Source organism: Saccopteryx bilineata, chromosome 8, assembly GCF_036850765.1.
Source record: "Saccopteryx bilineata isolate mSacBil1 chromosome 8, mSacBil1_pri_phased_curated, whole genome shotgun sequence".
In the NCBI taxonomy this organism is placed as follows: domain Eukaryota; kingdom Metazoa; phylum Chordata; class Mammalia; order Chiroptera; family Emballonuridae; genus Saccopteryx; species Saccopteryx bilineata.
The window spans coordinates 43,317,426-43,336,344 of NC_089497.1; the positions used below are offsets into that span (position 1 = coordinate 43,317,426).

General features: G+C 39.7%; 1 protein-coding gene across 14 annotated transcripts in view; it reads right to left on the reverse strand.

Moving 5' to 3' along the window:
- Positions 1–18,919, reverse strand: part of ZBTB20 (zinc finger and BTB domain containing 20) — an 894,540-nt gene that overhangs the window by 35,890 nt on the left and 839,731 nt on the right. Inside the window, exon 10 of one of the 14 annotated variants that reach the window (XM_066240875.1) lies at positions 4,559–4,629. The exons of the other annotated variants lie outside the window; for them this stretch is intronic. Coding sequence (XP_066096972.1) covers positions 4,559–4,562 — 4 coding nt within the window. The 5' untranslated portion in view covers positions 4,563–4,629. The remainder of the gene's footprint in view (positions 1–4,558; positions 4,630–18,919) is intronic. 14 annotated transcript variants of the gene reach the window in all.

Below are 18,919 nucleotides of genomic sequence, written 5' to 3' on the forward strand. Positions count from 1 at the left end.
CTGACAATCTGAGAACTTTCTAGGGTGGCTGTATCCAACATGGTGGTTTTCTGAATTTTACGAGGCTTAATGAAAAAGGGTGTTAAAAAGGTCAGAGATGGCAACATTGACATAGGAGACCGGAATGCACTACATGATCACGTTTCCCATTCAGACTGGGTACTTTGAGAGTGGAAGGAACAATGTTAATAATTAGGACAGCAGGAGTAAACCAGGAATGGGATGTGTGAACACCCTCTGTGACTGGGTGCTCTATGCACTTGCTGGAGGGAAGAATCAAACAGCTCCCAGTGGGGAGGCAATGGTCAGCTATGTAGAACCTGTGGACCCATTGCCAGCTTTATGCCCCAGGCGGTGCAGACAAGCGATAATGTCTGGGTCAAAGATTGAGAAAGAAAACAGGTGGCTACAACAATCAGTCTTTGGGGTTTCTTCTCCTTTTTTTTGTTTACCTCACATCTGAAATGGTTCTAAAGAATCCCTCTCTACAAACCAGTCCTCAGTCAGGTTCCCTTCTTGCCTTTATGACTGAAAATCAGCTTGAGAGAGGCCAAGTAGTGGGCTTTTAAAACCAGGTGGCTCAAGTACCACTGACTATTGGTCTGTGACCCAGCTCCCTCTGTCTTGTTGGAACCAACCCCATAGGTAAGGGCCTGCAGACAGCTCCTCAGATCATTTTCTTCTCTGCCTTAGGAGAGAGGACCTGCTCCGAGTAATCTCAGCTCAACTAGAATTCTACCTAGCTTCACTCAATCTCATTATGCTGTCCTAGCTCAGCTGGTGTGAGCTGTGAGCGCATCCTTTAATACAATCATTCATTTCTTTCTTAGCCTCACATATATCCACTTAATTTAATAAATGTCTACAGGCTGTTTGTTCACTTTCAGTGATACGATTGGCAAAAATTTTTACATAAGAGAATTCTTTCTTGTTTCAACTTACACTGGGTCTGTTCCTTAACTCAAATAGTTCATTAGGCTATTCTTTCTATTTTTTTTTTTACACTCATGTAAAAGACATTGTCTTTGCAAGATTAAAGAATCATGATAAATCCTCTATAAATGTGTTAATTCAAAATATGGCCCCAAAGGAGGGCCCCAATAACTCAAGAAGGAGTATCAGGGAAGAATTCAGCAGACTAAATTCCGACTTCTTTCTGAGTCCCCCATGCATTTGTACCAAGATAATAATAGCAATAAGAGCAAACAGTGTTTTTAAGAGCTTATGATTTATCAAACCCTAACTACTGTTAGAATTGGTCTTAGTACTCTATGTCTATTATTTCATTTAATCCTCAGAATAACCTTAAGGTGTAGGTAGTATTATTATCCCCATTTTTCAGATGAGGAAACTGAGGCCAGAGAAATTAAGAAATTTACTCAAGGTTACACAGGCAGTTGGTGGCGGACCTGGCACTTGAACCCCAGCAGTCTGATTCCAGAGTTCATACTCTATTTGCTTCAGTATTTTTGCATGCTTTGCCCGTAATGAAGCCTAGCCCCAGGTGTGCATGCAAGGGTCTGCTGAACAGCTGTGCAAAGAGGTTTTTCTAGCACGCCCTCCAGCTATTTCTATACGTATCTATGAATTGGCATGATTTTCACCTTTTTTAGGTCTTGGGACCTCACCAAAGCCCCAGTCATGTAATAAAGAACGTAAAGAACATATTTTTTAAGTATATAAATAGAACAATACAAGTGATAAAACAATTCACCTTGGCATCATTTTAAAATGTAGAGTTTTTTTATATACAATGTTACTATCAACAAGGTCTCTTTCCTCTAAGTAAAACCTTGATCACCACAACTAGTTGAGTCTCTGATAAAATCACCACCTCTGAGGGAAGTATGAAACAGCTTCCCATGGGAAGGCAACAGTCAGCTCTACAGAGGCTGTGGACAACCTGGTCCATTGCCATATGAAGAAATATTCGCCCCCACAGGTGAAAACATTCCTTAAACACACACTTGCTCACAGCACCAGTCACAAGCGTATCACTAGAGACGTTATATGTTGAAGAGTTGTCCTCTTTCTGATAATTCTGGAAGAAGCTCTATCACAATTATTATAATTAATGTTCATGTAGTGTTTTACAGTGTACAAAGCTCTTTCACATGTAGCACCTCAACCGCTATTTACAATAATCTTATCTGCCTTCAGGATAGGTCTACTACTACTATTTGATAAAAGAGGAGGTTGAGGTTCTCAGTGTGTCTTAATGATTTGCCCAAATTTTTACACAGCTAGTATATGGCAGGGTTAGGATCTGAACCCATGTCCCTTGAAGCTCTTTTCACTGCATGACACTAGACTGCTGAGGAATGAAACTTGGATTGCCCAAAGACCTAGTGCCATCCTAGTTCTCAAGACACAGAAGAAAAAATAGACAGTGAGAGTGACAAAGGAGGTTGCTGCAGAGATGGAAACGGTTAACAGCAAAAACTGTCATTATATCACACACATTCACACACACCCATTCATAGCCACACGTTCACATCTACACTCAAACTCAGGAGGAAAATTCAAACTGCTTGTTTGACAAACTGCTTCAGCCTATCTAAACAATCAGGTAATCCTGCAGAGGTAATCACATATATACCAAGTCTGTTAAGTAGTCTGACTTATAATTATTGCAGCAATGATGTCACCATCATTAAAAACCATGGAGACAAACTTTAACCTGCACATGTACACAACCTGACCTGACAAGCCTAGCCAGGTTTTTATAGACATCCTTTTTAAGCATGTCTCTGAGTACATTGGTCCTGTGCGGCAGGGAGCAGCCGTGAAAGGCCGGATCGGCTTTGCTGACAGGGGTACAGATGCACTGGGGGCCTGCCTCTCCATTCAGGCGAGCCTCGCTCCTCCGGCACACAATGCTGCAGCAATTCCTTTCCCAGGCTTTCTTTTATTTTTTAACACTAATACAGTGGGAAAAAGTTTCTGCCACAGCAAAGCAATGTCCAGGCTTTTGTGAAACATGTCCTTTTCATCCAATGGGCATTAATGTATAGATTCCAACGGAATAAATCTGAAATACTCTAGTGTAGAAAATTTGTCCCTCATTGAAAACAAATCTTGATTAGATGGTTATTCAGGGACTGTATAGGAAGGAATGGTGTGAAAATGCTGACTCCATTCTTTCCTAGATTGGCACTGAATAGGCATTTAGCCTATTCAAAAAAAAAAAAAAAAAAAGAAAAGAAGATGAAGAAAAAACTCCTCAAACTCTACAAAAATCATACAACTTTACAAAATGCTGTGTACTTGGGACCACCGCCCACCTAGTAACCCCTGCAGTGGTATGAACACGGAACTGCTGGCACAGTGAAATCAGTGATTAAAAATAGTTCTCTATGTAGTTTACAGCACTAACCTGTCTCCTTTTCTCTGGAGTAAAAGCACAGAGCCAGTCTCTGAAGGCATTCACTAGAAACATGCCAGGAACTCTACCATTGAAAGTGAGCATGTATTCGAAGCGATCGTGCTCCTAGAGTGAGCACAGTACGGACAGGACTGACGCAGGAGAGAGGACAGAAGGAAAACCTGCTCGTGGTGAAATAGGTGACAGAGGGCTGGCTCTCCGTTTTGTAGGCACCCAGCTGCTCTCTGTCCCTTAAGCTGCGGGTGTCCGGGATAGGACTTAGCATGAGAATAAAAAGCTGCCTGTGCACAAGGGAAAATGAACAAGAAAGGAAACAGCAGGCAATACAATCTCTTAATTAGGTGTGAAAGCCAGTCCTTCTTCCAGTCCGGATATATAAAGTGAGAATAGCGCAAGCATGAGGGGCTGTGGAGGGAGATGGGAATTTGAAGTCTCTGTGACTTGGGAGGAAACACCAGCTCTCAAATTAAAACCAATAGGAATTCTGGTCAAGTCAAAAGGCCTAAGTCAAATAGCAGGGCCGAAAAGTCCTTGAGCTTTCAATCTGGGCCACTTGGCTCACATGAGGAAAGTGGGAGAGCACATGAAGTAGGCGAGGGCGGCCAGGCCTCCACAAGCAGCCTCCTCCATCACACTCTTCCCCACATTGGACCCCACTGCCTTTAGTGTGTGCAGGCTGTTCTTTCACATATTAGCTTTTTGATCTTAAGCTATCACATACCAACTTACCAAGTTGGTCACACTAGGAAGGTCATTCCTCTCTGGAAAAAACAGGAATGCATGTAGTAGTAACTCGGGTCCTTTACTCCCTAAAGCAACATCAGATGCCTTGCCAGGGGCAGGACTTCTGGGTCCACTTCACGTAAACTCTGGGGGGGGGGTCGCTGAGTCTATGTACTACAGGAGCAAGAGGCTGCTTGCTCACAGTTTCCACCATCTAGAGCAGATCGCCCTCTGTTTCTGTCTCAGCGGCTTCTTCACAATCTTTGGAGGGAGGGTGGTGGGCGGCACTGGGGAAATCACTAACGCAAGTGGAAGGCGACAGGCAGAACAGGACCTCGTTCTCCAACCCTGGCTCCATTCACCTAGCAGATCGCAGGTGCCATTGCCCCCGTGGGTGAACCAGGAGAGGTCGTCAGCCTATGGGGAGGAGAGCAGCCTCGCCTTACTTACCCATTCCTGAGCGGAAAGGGGATGCTTTGGGCCAGCTGCCAGGGACTGTTCTCCTCTATCTTCCAGATTATCTAGGCCCAGGGTACAAGAACCATTAGAGATCATCATTTTTTTTAATCATTGGTAACAGAATTCTTTTCATAAAGCATAAATAAATTGTTCGACCTTCAGAAATTTGACTTTCAAATGTATTTTCAGAAATATACCACCTATGAAAGTTGGGGACAGCCTGTATATACTTTTGTAGGCATGGCTTCTGTTAGCTGGACAGAAATACTAAAAATTACTGACTTGTTTAAAGTGTTTACAACACCATTGTATCTATGATCTCAATACTGTTACTGAGCATGTCTTTCGTATTACTTAAGTTTTCACTCATATATGTTACATTTCTGGAGCACATTTAAAGTATTTATAGGTCCTTAAAAAGTATATGGGGCTTTAGGGGGTATCTACATTTCTTTTTTTCACGAATGGACATGTTTCTGCTTTCATAGAAATAAGGTCAGTGGCTTTTATTAGAATCTCAAAAAGGTCTGTGTTATCCCAAGTTAAGACAGACCCATGGATTGAGTGATTCAATTATCTCTCTTTAAGTAGTTCTAAAAAACATTCCATAATTAAAGCCTTTGAAACTTCATGACTACATCTGATGCATCAGGCTTGTTGAGCTGATGTTTCCCATTTACTTAAGTTGAGCTGTTGTTATTTTATATGATAAGCTCAAGAACCTTAGCCAAATGGACAGAAGGTACCTTTCAGAAGAGAATGACTAAAAAATAAAAATAGGACTGAAAGAGAGGAGAGGAAAGAAAGGAGAAGATAAAAGCAGATAATAAAATACTAACCCTCGCTGGAATAGGGAAGAATATAACAAAGCTAAATAGTGTTACAATTGTTGAAGCCAACTATTACTTAGCAAAATGTGGTTTGAATCAGGTTTTTACCAGAGTAAATCCCCTTTGACAGTTAACAAAAATTCAGAGAAGAAGTTGGAAATAACCTTTAAGTTTTATTTGAGTGGTAAAGATTAGATATTGTGGTGTATGTTGAGTAAAAATAAATAAAAACTTAATATGCAATTCTAACCCAGCCAACAATACAGAGATCACTTGAAAGCTCTGTAGTACTTCAAACAGGTTGCCTGCTTTAGTTTTTCTCTCTCCCTTCCTTTGACCTCCCTTCCTTCCATCCTTCCTTCCTCCCTCTTGCCTTTCCCTCCTTCCATCTTTCCTTCTATTAAACCATTAAGTTTCACCAAGATTCAAGTATAGGCAACAAGAAGGCAAAATTTTGAACTAGGACACCACCAAATCTTCACGGCCATCCCCGTACCTGGACAGCTCCTCTGTTCCTGACCTCCTTTCTTGCTTTTCACTCTACCAAAAGTAAGAGCTTTAAATTTTGTCTGAAGGATGGGATTAGATTGATATTACTAGTGGGACTTTCAGGCCCAAAAGAAGAAACAATTGCAGGGAAGTTTTCACCTGGCTCTGGAGGCTCCCAGTGTCCCTCAGTTAGCCTGATTTCAAATTAAGTCCGCTGTTATTTCCCACAAGAGGTAAGAAATGCCTGCCCATACGTCTAACATTGCAAATACAACTGACTGATGGATGAAGTTGCTTCTGGGGTCACTTGAGTTTTCACCAATTTATAAGTGATTACTGAGAATACCCCAGTGTAAATGTAACCCATAAAGCCAGAGATGATCTGATATGTAAAACAGTGAAAGAAATTCATCCTTTGATATTTAAAATTAAATTAATCAATCATCTTCTCCCAGACCTCAGTGCCCAGGAAAAGGTGGTGCTACTTTTATGTTTTTGGACCCTGCGAATATTATAACTAGATCTCAGAATTAAAATTTAGGTCATATTTTAGCAATTATATAAAACTTACTGGTTTGCTTTTCTATGTAAAATTTACCCCCAGCCTCATTCTAGTGTCATTTCCTTCTTTGTAGGAAATCAGTCATATAACCTTGAACCCTCTATGACCTGGATTGGGTAACTTTAGTTAAAAGCCCTGAATGTCTTTTGGATACAAACACCAAGTAACTGTGTGAGTGAGTGACCTTTGTACAGACACAAAGGAATGCATGTGAACAGGCTTTAGGAAATTAGCCTAGCCCTAGAGGTTCTAGATTGCCCTTTCCTTTGTGCTTGTTAATTAGCAAAAGAAAAAGAATGTACTGACCCAACTTAGCCCTTTCTCCATGTCAGCAAAATGGCCATTCTTTCCCCTTTATCACCTGGCCCTCCTCCCTGTAATCCTGTTACCTCTGTTTGCTTCTGATCAATAAAAGCTAAGGGAGAAGGAGATTCAGGAGGTCTTCTTTGCCTCCCTTGGCAGACCTCCCCCTCTCCCCTTTGACATAAGTTTGTGTCTTGAGTAGGTTTCTTCCACACTACACGGGTTGGGTTACTACACTTCTTTACCTCTATACTGATTTCCTTTTTATAGTTACATGTAAATACACTTTCTACTGAGTTTCAGTCAAGATGGCAGAGTAGGTAAGTGCTCTACTCCTCTCCTCCCATGACCACATCAAAATTACAATAAAATTATAGAGCAATCAACATAGAGGACCACCTGAAGACTAGCTAAACAGAACTCCTATAGCTAAGGATAGAAGGAATAGGCCTCACTGAGACTGGTAGGAGGGTGGAGAGGTAAAATGGGCTGGTCCCACACCATGTGTGGCAGTTGAGAATTGGGAGGGGTCCCTTGGTTGCAGAGGTTCCCATCAAGGAGCAGGGCATCTCAGCCCACCAGGCTCCCTAGCCCAGGGATCCAGTGCGAAGAGTAGTCCCTACAACACCTGGCTATGAAGATCAGTGCCAATTCTGTCCCTCCAGGTGAGATGGAGAGTGGCTGGAAACCCAGGAATCTTCTAAAAGGGCCTGTGCTCAGACTCACTCACAGGAACTCACCTCCAGCAAATACAAAGCAGCTTAAAAGGTGCCAGAGACATAAAGGGAGAGACTGAATTGTGTGGCTTGCGGGAAGGGGGCTGAGGGACTGTGGGTAGGGGTTACCACTGACCCTGTGTTGAGTCCCCTAATGCCCCATGCAGCTTGCAGGGGCAGGCAAGGCCAGATCTGAATCTGCATTAACTGGGAAAACTCTGTTCACCCTATCCTGGTGACTCCCTGAAGCTTCACCTCATCCTATACTGCAGGCATTCTCCTCTGGTGAGACAGGGCAGTTGGAAACCAAAAAGTACTCCTTTAAAAAAAATTTATTGTTATGACATGGTTTCAAGTGTCCCACTCAGTATGACAACCTCTATACACCTCTATACACCACATTGTGCCCCACACAACCCACGCAAAGTCTCTTTCGAGTTCCATTTTCCCTCCTTTGTCTTCCTCCTCCACCTGCATCATCACTTTCCCTCTGGCTATTGCTACCCTGTTGTCTGTATCTATGTGCTATGCATATATGGTTTTTGTTAATCCCTTCACCTTCTTTGATCCCATCCCCTCTTCCACCTTCCCTCTGACAGCTGTCCATCTGTCCTGTGACCCTGCCTCTGTTTCTATTTTGTTCCCCAGTCTATTGTGTTCATTAGATTCCATTCTTAAAGGGTCCAAAACTCAATAGCTTACAAACACTTACCCTGAGCTCTAGCAAAAAGACAGAGTTACACAGGGAGAAAATGAATTGTGTGGCCTCAGGATGAGAGCTATCATTGTCCCGGTGTTGAATCCTTCTCTCATACAGCCTGTAGGGTCAAGTTACCACCAATATGCATCTATATTAACCTGGTAAACACTGCTTACCCTATCCTGGTGACTCCTTGAGGCCATGCTCTATTCAACTCGTGCACTGCTCTTGGCTCTTTTAGCTGCTGTATCTCACCTGCAGTCTCGGGCCATGCTAGAAGCTTTCTAAAATACTCCCCAAGGTCTGCAGACCCCAGACAGGTGGTGGCTGGCCTCAGTGTGCACTGTACCTTTTGATGAATGGACCCAGGCCTGGCGCGAGTGGCAGCTTGCATTGAGTTGCAGCATGGACTCTCCCATAAGCCTCCATATATAGCACATGCCTCTGCCAACCATAAGTTGCTTAGTAACTTCTACCATGTGGCCTTGGCTCAGGCACAGGTAGTAGCTGACCTCAGCCTGCACTGAATTCTTCCCAAGAGGCCACAAAACCAACAACATGCTGGCTGGCCTCAGACCACAATAAAGTACCACCCAAATACCTACACAAATGTCACATCCAAAAGGTGATCTTGGCAGGTACCAGATCCCTGATGGGGTGAATCCTGTTTCATGGGGTTAGGTTATGCTGTGATTGTGGCCAGTCTTCACAGCCAGTCAGCTTAAGGGTTGATCTCACCTATTGCAATCAAGGCTAATCACAACAAGAGGGCACACACAATCCATACAAGGGATACTCCTGGAAAACCCAGCTCGTGTGACCAGGAAGACTGTGCCACTGGGCCCCTATAGGGTACCTACTGAATAAGACCACTGTCAAGACTTGGAGATATGGTAGATATAACTCATACATAGAGATAAGCATACAGAGGCAGCCAAAATGAGGAGACCAAAACAAACAAACAAACAAACAAACAAATACCAAATGAAAGGAGAGAAACCTAGAAAAAGAACTAAACCAAACAGAGGCAAGCCATCTACAAGATTCAGAGTTCAAGTTACTGGCTATAGAAAGCTCAATGAACTAAGGAGAAGACCACATCAATTTAGTGAGAATTTCAACAAAGATATAGGAAACATAAAAAGAGACACAGAAATCATTAGGAAAAAAACAGAGTCAGAAATGAAGAATCAATAAGTGAAATAAAGATCATACTAGAAGGAATCAAGAGCAAATTAGATGAAGCAGATGAGTGAATCAGTGATTTGGAAGACAACGCCCAATCAGAACAGCAAAACCCCTAAAAATAAAAAATAAAGAGAATAGTTTAAGGGACATCTGGCACAACATCAAGCATAACAATATTCGCATTATAGGAATAACAGAAGTAGACGAGAGAGAGCAAGGAATTGAAAACCTATTTGATAAAAAAAGGACTCACATTTCCTTAACCTGGTGAAGTAAATAGACATACTAGTCCGAGAAGTATCAAACAAGATGAGCTCATAGAAACCCACACAAAGAAACATCATAATTAAAATGTCAAAGTTTAAAGATATAGAATATTAAAAGAAAGGCAGTTAGTTACCTATGTGAGAACTTCCATAAGACTGTCAGCTTATTTCTCATTAGAAACTTTGTAGACTAGAAGGGATTGGCACAAAATATTTACAGTGACGAAAAGCAAGAATCCACAATCAAGATTACTTTGCCCAGCAAGGCTATCATTTAAAATCAAAGGAGAGATAAAGAGATTCTCAGATAAGAAAAGGCTAAAGGAATTCATCACCACCAAACCTGTATTACAAGAAATGTTAAAGGAACAAAGAAGGAGAAGAAAGAAAGAAAGAAAGAAAGAAAGAAAGAAAGAAAGAAAGAAAGAAAGAAAAGAAAAGAAAGAAGAGAGAGAAAAGAAAGAGAGAGAGGGAGGGAGGGAGGAAGGGAGGAAGGGAGGAAGGAAGGAAGGAAGGAAGGAAGGAAGGAAGGAAGGAAGGAAGGAAGAAAGGAGTAAAGAAAGAAAAAGAAAGAAGGAGAGGAGTAGAAGAAGGAGAAAGAGAAAAACCTATAAATATAAACAATAAATTGAAAATAACAACATATCTAGCAATCACTTTACCTGTAAATAGATTAAGTGCTCCAATCAAAAGATAGAGGGTAGCTGAATGAGAAAGAAAACAAGACCTATACAAAGGCTGTCTATAAGAGACTCATTTCAAATTGAAAGACACACACAGTCACCCTAATAAATATATTTTTTAAATAAAACTAAAAAAAGACCACAAAATGAAAATAAAGGGATAAAAAAGATATTTCGTACATATAGAAACAAACAAACAAAAACTAAGGTAGCAATACTTCTATCAGACAAAATATACTTTAAAACAAAGGTTATACCAAGAGACAAAGAACACTACATGATGATAAAGGGATCAATCCAACAAGAGTATATACCATATTTCCCCATGTATAAGACATACCCTTTTTTGAAAATTTTGGGGTCTAAAAACTGGGTACATCTTATACAGTGGTTGTAGATTTTTTTACTTAAATTTCCACTTACAGAGTTGTATGAAGTTTATGATGTATAAAACCTGAGTTCAATAACTTTATGTAATACTTTTTTTTATCAAATTTTGGGCCCCAAAATTAAGGTGCATCTTATACATGGGGAAATACAGTAATTCCTCTAAACATTCACACACCCAATGTAAGAGCACTGAAATATATAAAGCAAATATCGATGAACACAAAGGATAGCAATATTTTCATAGTAGGAGACTTTAATACCCCATTAACATTAATGGATAAATCATCCAGACAGAAAATCAGAAAGGAAACGGTGACCTTAAATGACATTTTAGGCCAGTTGGATTTAGTTGGTATCTCTAGAGCATTTCACAATGTAGCAGTATATACATTTTTTTCAAGTATACACGGAACATTTTCCAGGATAAACCACATATTAGGACACAAAACATGTCTTCCTAAATTTAAGAAGACTGAAATCATATCAAGTATCTTCTTTGACCCTAATTGTATGAAATTAGAAATCAACTACAAGAAGAAAACCAGAAAACACACTAACACATGGAGGCTAAATAACATAATACTAAACAATAATTGGGTTAAGAATAGGTTCAAGGAAGAATTCAAAAGATACCTTAAGAAAAATGAACATAGAAACACAACCTAAAATATTCATGGGACACAGTGAAAGCAGTCCCAAGAGGAAGATTCCTAACATTATGAATCTTCTTAGGCTGAACTAAGAAACAAGAAAAATCTAAAATAAACCATCTAATTTTACATAGAAGGAACTAGAAAAACAGCAATAATCAGACCCTAAAGTGAGTATATGGAAGAAAATAATAAAAATCAGAGCAGAATACACAAAATAGATTCTGAAAAAAGCACCCCAAAACAAAATATCAATGAAACCAAGAGCTGGTTCTTTGAAAAGATAAACAAGATTTATAAACCTTAAATGAAGTTATCAAGAAGAAAAAAGAGAGGTCCCAAATAAATAAAATCAGAAATGAAAGAGGAGAGTGACAATTGACATCACTGAGATTCAAAAGAAGTTTAAGAAAATACTGTGGACAATTATACGTCAACAAATCGGACAATCTAAGAAAAGTGGATAAATTCCTAGAACCATACAGTCTTCCAAGACTGAGTCATGAAGAAACAGAAAATCTGAACAGACCAATAATTGCTAAGAAATTAAATCAGTAATCAAAAAACTCCCAACAATGAAAAATCCTGGCTTCACAGGTGAAATTTACTAAACATTCAAAGAACTAACACCCGTCCTTCTCCAGCTATAATATTTAAAAAAAATTCAAAAGGAGCAATGGCTACCAAGCTCATTTTACAAGGCCAGCATTTTTCTGATTCCAAAACCAGACAAAGACACACCAAAAAGAAAAGTATAGGCCAATATCCCTGATGAACAGAGATGCAAAAATCCTCAACAAAACATTAGCAAACTGAATTTAGCAATACGTTAAAAAGATCATCCACCATGATCAAGTGGAAATCATTCCTAGGATGCAAGCTTGATTCAATATCTGCAAAACAATTAATGTGATATGCCATATAAACAAAATGAAGGATCAAAACCATATGATATTATCAATAGATGCAGAAAAAGCATTTGATAAAACCCAGCATCCATTTAAAATAAAAAACTTCCAGCAAAATAAAAAAATAAAAAAGGGAACATACCTCAACATAATAAAAGCCATATATGACAAACCCACAGCTAACATCATATTCAATAGTGAAAAGTTGAAAGCATTTTCCTAAGAATCAGGAACAACATAAGAATGTTCACTTTCACTATTTTTATTCAACATAGTACTAGTGATAGCAGTCAGATAAGAAAAGAAATTATCAAAATTGGAAAGGAAGAAGTATAATTGTGTGTATTTGCAGTTGACATGATACTATATATAGAATATGCTAAAGATTTCACCAAAAAGCTACTAGAACTGATAAATGAATTCATTAAAGAAGCAAAATACAAAATAATTTTCACTAATTGGTTGCATTTTTATATACCAATAATGAACTATCAGAAAAGAGAAATTAAATAAAAAATCTTATTTACAATTGCATCAAAAAATACCTAGGAATAACCTTAACCAAAGAGATAAGTATAAGACATTAAAGAAATTTAAGACACAAATAAATAAAAAAATATATCCTGCAAATGGATAGAAAGAATTAACATCATTAAAATATCCATACTATTGAAAATAATCTATAGATTAAATACAATCCGTATCAAAATGCCAATGCCATTTTTTCATAAACCTACAACAAAAAATCCTAAAATTCATATGGAATCACAAAAGACCTGAAGAGCCAAAGCAATCTTGAGAAAGTGCATATCTGAAGGTATCTTGCTACCTGATATTATCAAACTATACTATAGTGGCATAAAAACAGACACATAGAGCATGGAACAGAATAGAGAGCTTAGAAAAAACCCTACACCTATATGGTCAATTTATCTATGACAATAGAGGCAAGAATATACAATAGGGTAATGACATCTATTTAATAACTGTTGTTGGAAAAACTGGACAGATACATGCAAAAAAAGAAACAAGAAACTAGACCACCTTCTTACACCATATACAAAAATAAACTCAAAATGGAATAGACTTAAATGTAAGACCCCTAATCATAAAACTCCTGTAAGAAAACATAGGGAGTACATTCTCTGACATTACTCTTAGCAATGTTTTTGCTGCCCTATCTCCTTGGATAAAGGAAACAAAAGGGGGGAAAAACACAAAAAGAACAAAAGGGACTACATTAAACTAAAAATTTTCAAACAGCAAAGGAAACTATCAATAAAATAAGAAGATAACCTACAGGTTGGGCAAAGATATTCACCAATGATACATCTGATTAGGAGTTAATAATCAAAATTTATAAAGAACTCATATAATATAAAACCAAAAAAACTCCCAAACAATCCAATGAAAAAAGAGGGCTTGAAAAGACATTTCTCCAAAGAGAACATACAAATGGCCAATGAACATGAAAAGACGCTCAATATCACTAATCATTGGGGAAATGACAATTAAAACCACAATGAGACCCTGGTCAGTTGGCTCAGTGGATAGAGCATCGGTCCGTTGTACAGACGTCCTGGGTTTGATTCCTGGTCAGGGTACACACAAGAAGTGACCATCTGCTTCTCCTCCCCTACCTCTCCCCCTTCTCTCACTCTTCTCCTCTCATAACCATAGGTCTGATTAATTAGAGCATCAGCCCCGGGTGCTGAGAATAGCTTGGTTGATTTGAGCATCCAGTCCAAACAGGGGTTGCTGGGTGGATCTTGGTCAGGGTGCATATTGGAGTCTGTCTTGTTATCTCCCCTCCTCTCACTTGAAACAAAACAAAACACAAAAAACCCCACAATGAGATATCACATACCTATAAGAATGGCTATCATCAATAAATCAACAAACAACAAGCAATGGTGAAGGTGTGGAGCAAAGGGAACCCTCATGCGCTGTTGGTGGAATTGAAAATTGGTGTAGCCTATGTGGAAAACATTATGGACAGTCCTCAAAAAATTAAAAATAGAACTGCCTATGACTCAGTGTTAGGCAAATGAGTTTGTAAAATTTGTGTTATTTGATTCTGCTCACTTTTATTGTTAAAAATGGCTGCTGCCTGCCCTGGCCGGTTGGCTCAGCGGTAGAGCGTCGGCCTGGCGTGCGGGGGACTCGGGTTCGATTCCCAGCCAGAGCACATAGGAGAAGCGCCCATTTGCTTCTCCACCCCCCACCCCCTCCTTCCTCTCTGTCTCTCTCTTCCCCTCCCGCAGCCAAGGCTCCATTGGAGCAAAGATGGCCCGGGCCCTGGGGATGGCTCCTTGGCCTCTGCCCCAGGCGCTAGAGTGGCTCTGGTCGCGGCAGAGCGACACCCCGGAGGGGCAGAGCATCGCCCCCTGGTGGGCAGAGCGTCGCCCCTGGTGGGCGTGCCGGGTGGATCCCGGTCTGGCGCATGCGGGAGTCTGTCTGGCTGTCTCTCCCCGTTTCCAGCTTCAGAAAAATACAAAAAAAAAAAAAAAATGGCTGCTGCCCACGTGAATTGCACTGCCAGGTGAAACTGCTAATTACCTTACTGCTTGGGAAGGGACTTCATTATACTAATGTGTGCTGGAAGAGGGGTTTTCACACCAAGAAAGATTTGTGAGTGTGAGGAAGAAGAAAGCCATGTTTTTGCAGAGTGAGAGCAGCGAAGAAGAGTGCTGGAGAGAAAGAAGCAGCCAAGATGGCAGGGTGCTGAAGGAGAAGCCAGTTTGCACAGAGAGAAGGGAGAAGATGTGCAGATGGGGAACCAAAGGTGACTGAGCTGGTGGGGGCCTTTGACTCTAGGAAAAACCAGAAAAGATTCTCCTGGTTGTGGAACTGGAGAATGTGTGAGTGGGTCTTGGTGCCCCGTGTGTTTGTTTGTTTTTACTCGCTGGCCAGTGCGAGGCTAGAATAAGGGATGGCCCACCAGTTTTCAGCTCCGCTGTTTCTTTACCGTCTGACCGAATCTAATGTGAACGTGCACCTGCCTGGCGTCTGTGATGGCCAAGGCTACTAGTCATACACTCAGCAATTCCATATCTGGGTATTTATTGGAAGAAATAAAAAAAAAAACAAATTCAAAAAGATATATGCACCCTTATGTTCATTACAGCATTTTTTTGCAATGCCAAGAAATGGAAACAACTTAAATGCCCTTCAATATACAACTGGATAAAGAAGTGGTACATATATACTAAGGAATGTTACTTGGCCATAAAAAACAATGAAATCTTACCATTTGTGAAACATGGATAGACCCAGTGATAGTCAACCTGGTCCCTACCGCCCACTAGTGGGCGTTCTACCTTTCATGGTGGGCGGTTAGAAAATTTTACTACTAACAGAGATACAAAAGTGGGTGGTAGGTATAAAAAGGTTGACTACCCCTAGATAGATCTAAAGAATATTATTATGCTAAGTGAGCTAAGTCAGACAGAGAAAGACAAAAACCATGTGATTTCACTTATACGCGGAATCTAAAGAAAAATGCAAATGAACAAATAAAACAGAAACAGAATTCAAGGATACAGAGAACAAACTGATGTTGCCAGATTTGGGGGGGGGGTTGATGGGATGTGTGATAAAGGTGAAGGCAGTAAGAAGTACACTTGATAGTTACAAAATAGTCACGGAAGTGTAAAGTACAATCTAGAGAATAGAGATAGTCAATAATATTATAATAACTAATATATGGTGCCAGGTGGGCTTCTAGGAGGGAATCGTTTCAAAATTATATAAATGTCTAACTGCTATGCTGTACACCTGAAACTAATATAAAATAATATTGAATGTCAACTGTAATTGAAAAAACAAATTTTAATGGTACAAAAAGCAAAAAGTACCATATATTTTTCTATATTTACTAATGTACTGAAAATTCTTTTAAGTTAACTTAAATACCTTTAGTTATGAGGTGAATATAGTCAATCAGCAAATAATTGATTATCAACTTTACAGAACTAATTCTAAATATTCAGTTTTGGGTATTATTAAGATACATGGTTTATGAATTTCTATACTTTGAGCATTTGGTTCTAGTGGACTAAAACTCTGAAAGTTCAAACACCACCTTTCCTCTCTTGTGAAAGCCCAGTTTTAGCTCTGTGAACAAAGGCATGGGGTAGCTACCATTCCAGACAACACTTTGAGAGACACCTGTGTCCTCGTTCTGAAGCAGAAATGAAATGGCTTCTTGAGGAGGGTGGACCTGCTGAGACTAAGGAGAAAAGTCAGTGAAATCTGAGGTTGATGCCTTTACATCCTCTTATACTGTAAACCTTTTGAGACACCTTTTAAGAGTTAGATTTTTTTTTTCTAAAGCTCTTTCCTTACAAATTTAGCTGCTGCCCTACTGTAACCTTTTCCTTTGTTCACCAAATCTGGGGAACAAAAACACAGATGCTGCATCATTGGGTGGGAGACGAAAGTGAACAAAAGGGGCCAACTGAAACTCACAAGTATGTAGTCTGAACTTGGCTCGGCTTAGGCCTTAAAGAAGGATCCATACATTCAAATGCACAGTTAATAAGTTCCATCCTTTATTTTGCTTGAAAAGAAATTATAAATTTAAAAAGGGTTTATATACAAACTAGCATCTTCTTACTAACCTGTTTTTCTTCTGATCTCTGCATTATCATATACTTATTTTAAAAGAAATAGACATTTTTAACTCTAGTAGTTTGAATATCAAGCGTAACTCCCAGGAATGGCACTTTCTTTCTTTTTAATATCAATTGGTGACGAAGTATAATTAGGTAAGAGATTAATTTTTTGACTTAATTGAACTTCAATGAGTGAGAAAACAGAACCCCATAGTGTTATTTAGAAAAATCTTTTTTTTAACTAAAATAGAGCTTCCCAATTCACAGAACTTCCTTTTGTCCTCTGTTGCTGCACAAGTCTGAAACTGCTTATGCCTGTGTCTTCCTAGAAAAAAAAAAGTTGCTTCCTCTGTGACAACTGGTTTTCAAGCATAGTTTATTTGTTGGTAGAAGGGGCCACACTATTTCTATGTGGAATGTGTGGACTTGAGCCAGGTTATTTTGCCGAGAAATGAAGGCTTTCTTGCTCAAAGCAACAAAGAGCCAAGAAAAAACGAACTGCTTTGCTGGATAAGTTAAGAGGAAAGCACAGTGGTGATTTAATGAGGCCAGTTTAAGAAAGTAGCTGAAGCTACATCTCAACACCGCAGGATTTCCTTAGAAAAAGTAAGATAAGTTCCTTTTTGCTTACGCTGAGATGAAGAAGACCCCAAATGAGTGGAGTCAGAACGTAAAGCCTTGGGAGGCACTGGTAAATGAGTGAAGGGAGAAGGTATATTTTGTAATTATTCCTCTAAGGAGAGAGGTATTTTATCTGTATATTCTTTATATATTTTAAATATTTTATTATATTATTTGCATATTATAGGGAAAAAGATATCAAGCTGCAAGAGTCTTCTGTAGCTACAGGTAATAATCTAAACATTTCACCTTACTTTGCTGAAGTAAAATCTCTGTGCTAATGCAAGAAGCTAGACCTTTTGCCATCTGTTACATGTACTGCATCCACTCTTCTCTTCTTCTGCTGAATTTGTTCTGAGTTCTCAAATTAATGTGCTTTCTCTACTTACCAAATCTTATGTACCATTCGAGGACCCTATTGAAAGTTCTTCCTTCTCTGTGGAGACTTCTTTGATTACTAGATTCCATTCTAAGTTCTCTTTTCCTAGTTACCATTGCTTGGTGAGATAATAAATGGAAACTTTATTTATTTATTTATTTATTTATTTATTTATTTATTTATTTTAGTGAGAGAGATAGACAGGAAGGGAGAGAGATGAGAAGCATCAGCTCATTGTTGCATCACTTTTAGTTGTTCATTGATTTCTTCTCATACATGCCTTTTGCGGGGGAGGGCTCAAGCCAGCAACCTCTGGGCTCAAACCAGCAACCTAGGATCAGTGGCCCTGTGCCCAAACAGGTGAGCCTGTGCTCAATCTGAATGAGCCCATGCTCAAGCCAGCGACCTCAGGGTTTTGAGCCTGGGACCTCGGAATCCCAGGTCGAAATTCTATCTGCTTCATCACAACTGCTCAGACTGAAACTTTAATATTTTTAACCCTAGCAAATTAAAAAACTTCCATAATAATAAGGCAATTAAGAAAGGGCAAGCCTTGTACACAGTTCTAAGCTCCCTTGTCCCAAGGAGCTGTGGCATCAGAGCCTAAATCAGAAGTTAAGCCCTAAAAACAGAGCCTATTGCAATACAAAGAGCTTTGTTTTTGGAATCTACCTTCTCTATGGAGAATTATGCTGGGACCTTTCTGGGCTGAGGAGAGGAAGGTTAATGCTTTGGAGTTATATTAAGGTGGTCTGCCAGGGAGAAAAATTACTTCCCCTCAATTAGGGAAGGTGACAAGGTTTGAGGTCTCTGCTTGCACATAGCTCCAGTTAGGGTAACTGCTTGTCACATTTTTAGAAGGTGAAATGAAAAGGCACTGTCTTGAAATTAAGAGTGATAATCTTGGGGCTGGGCCTATGTTTGAGGCCCACCATGAAGGGCATCTTTAAGCCCAACGAATGTAGTAGTTTCAGGCAGTCAGATGGACAAGGCTCAATGGTGTTTCTGTTGGTAGACAAGCAATGTCAGCGACGAAGACCACCATGGCTGT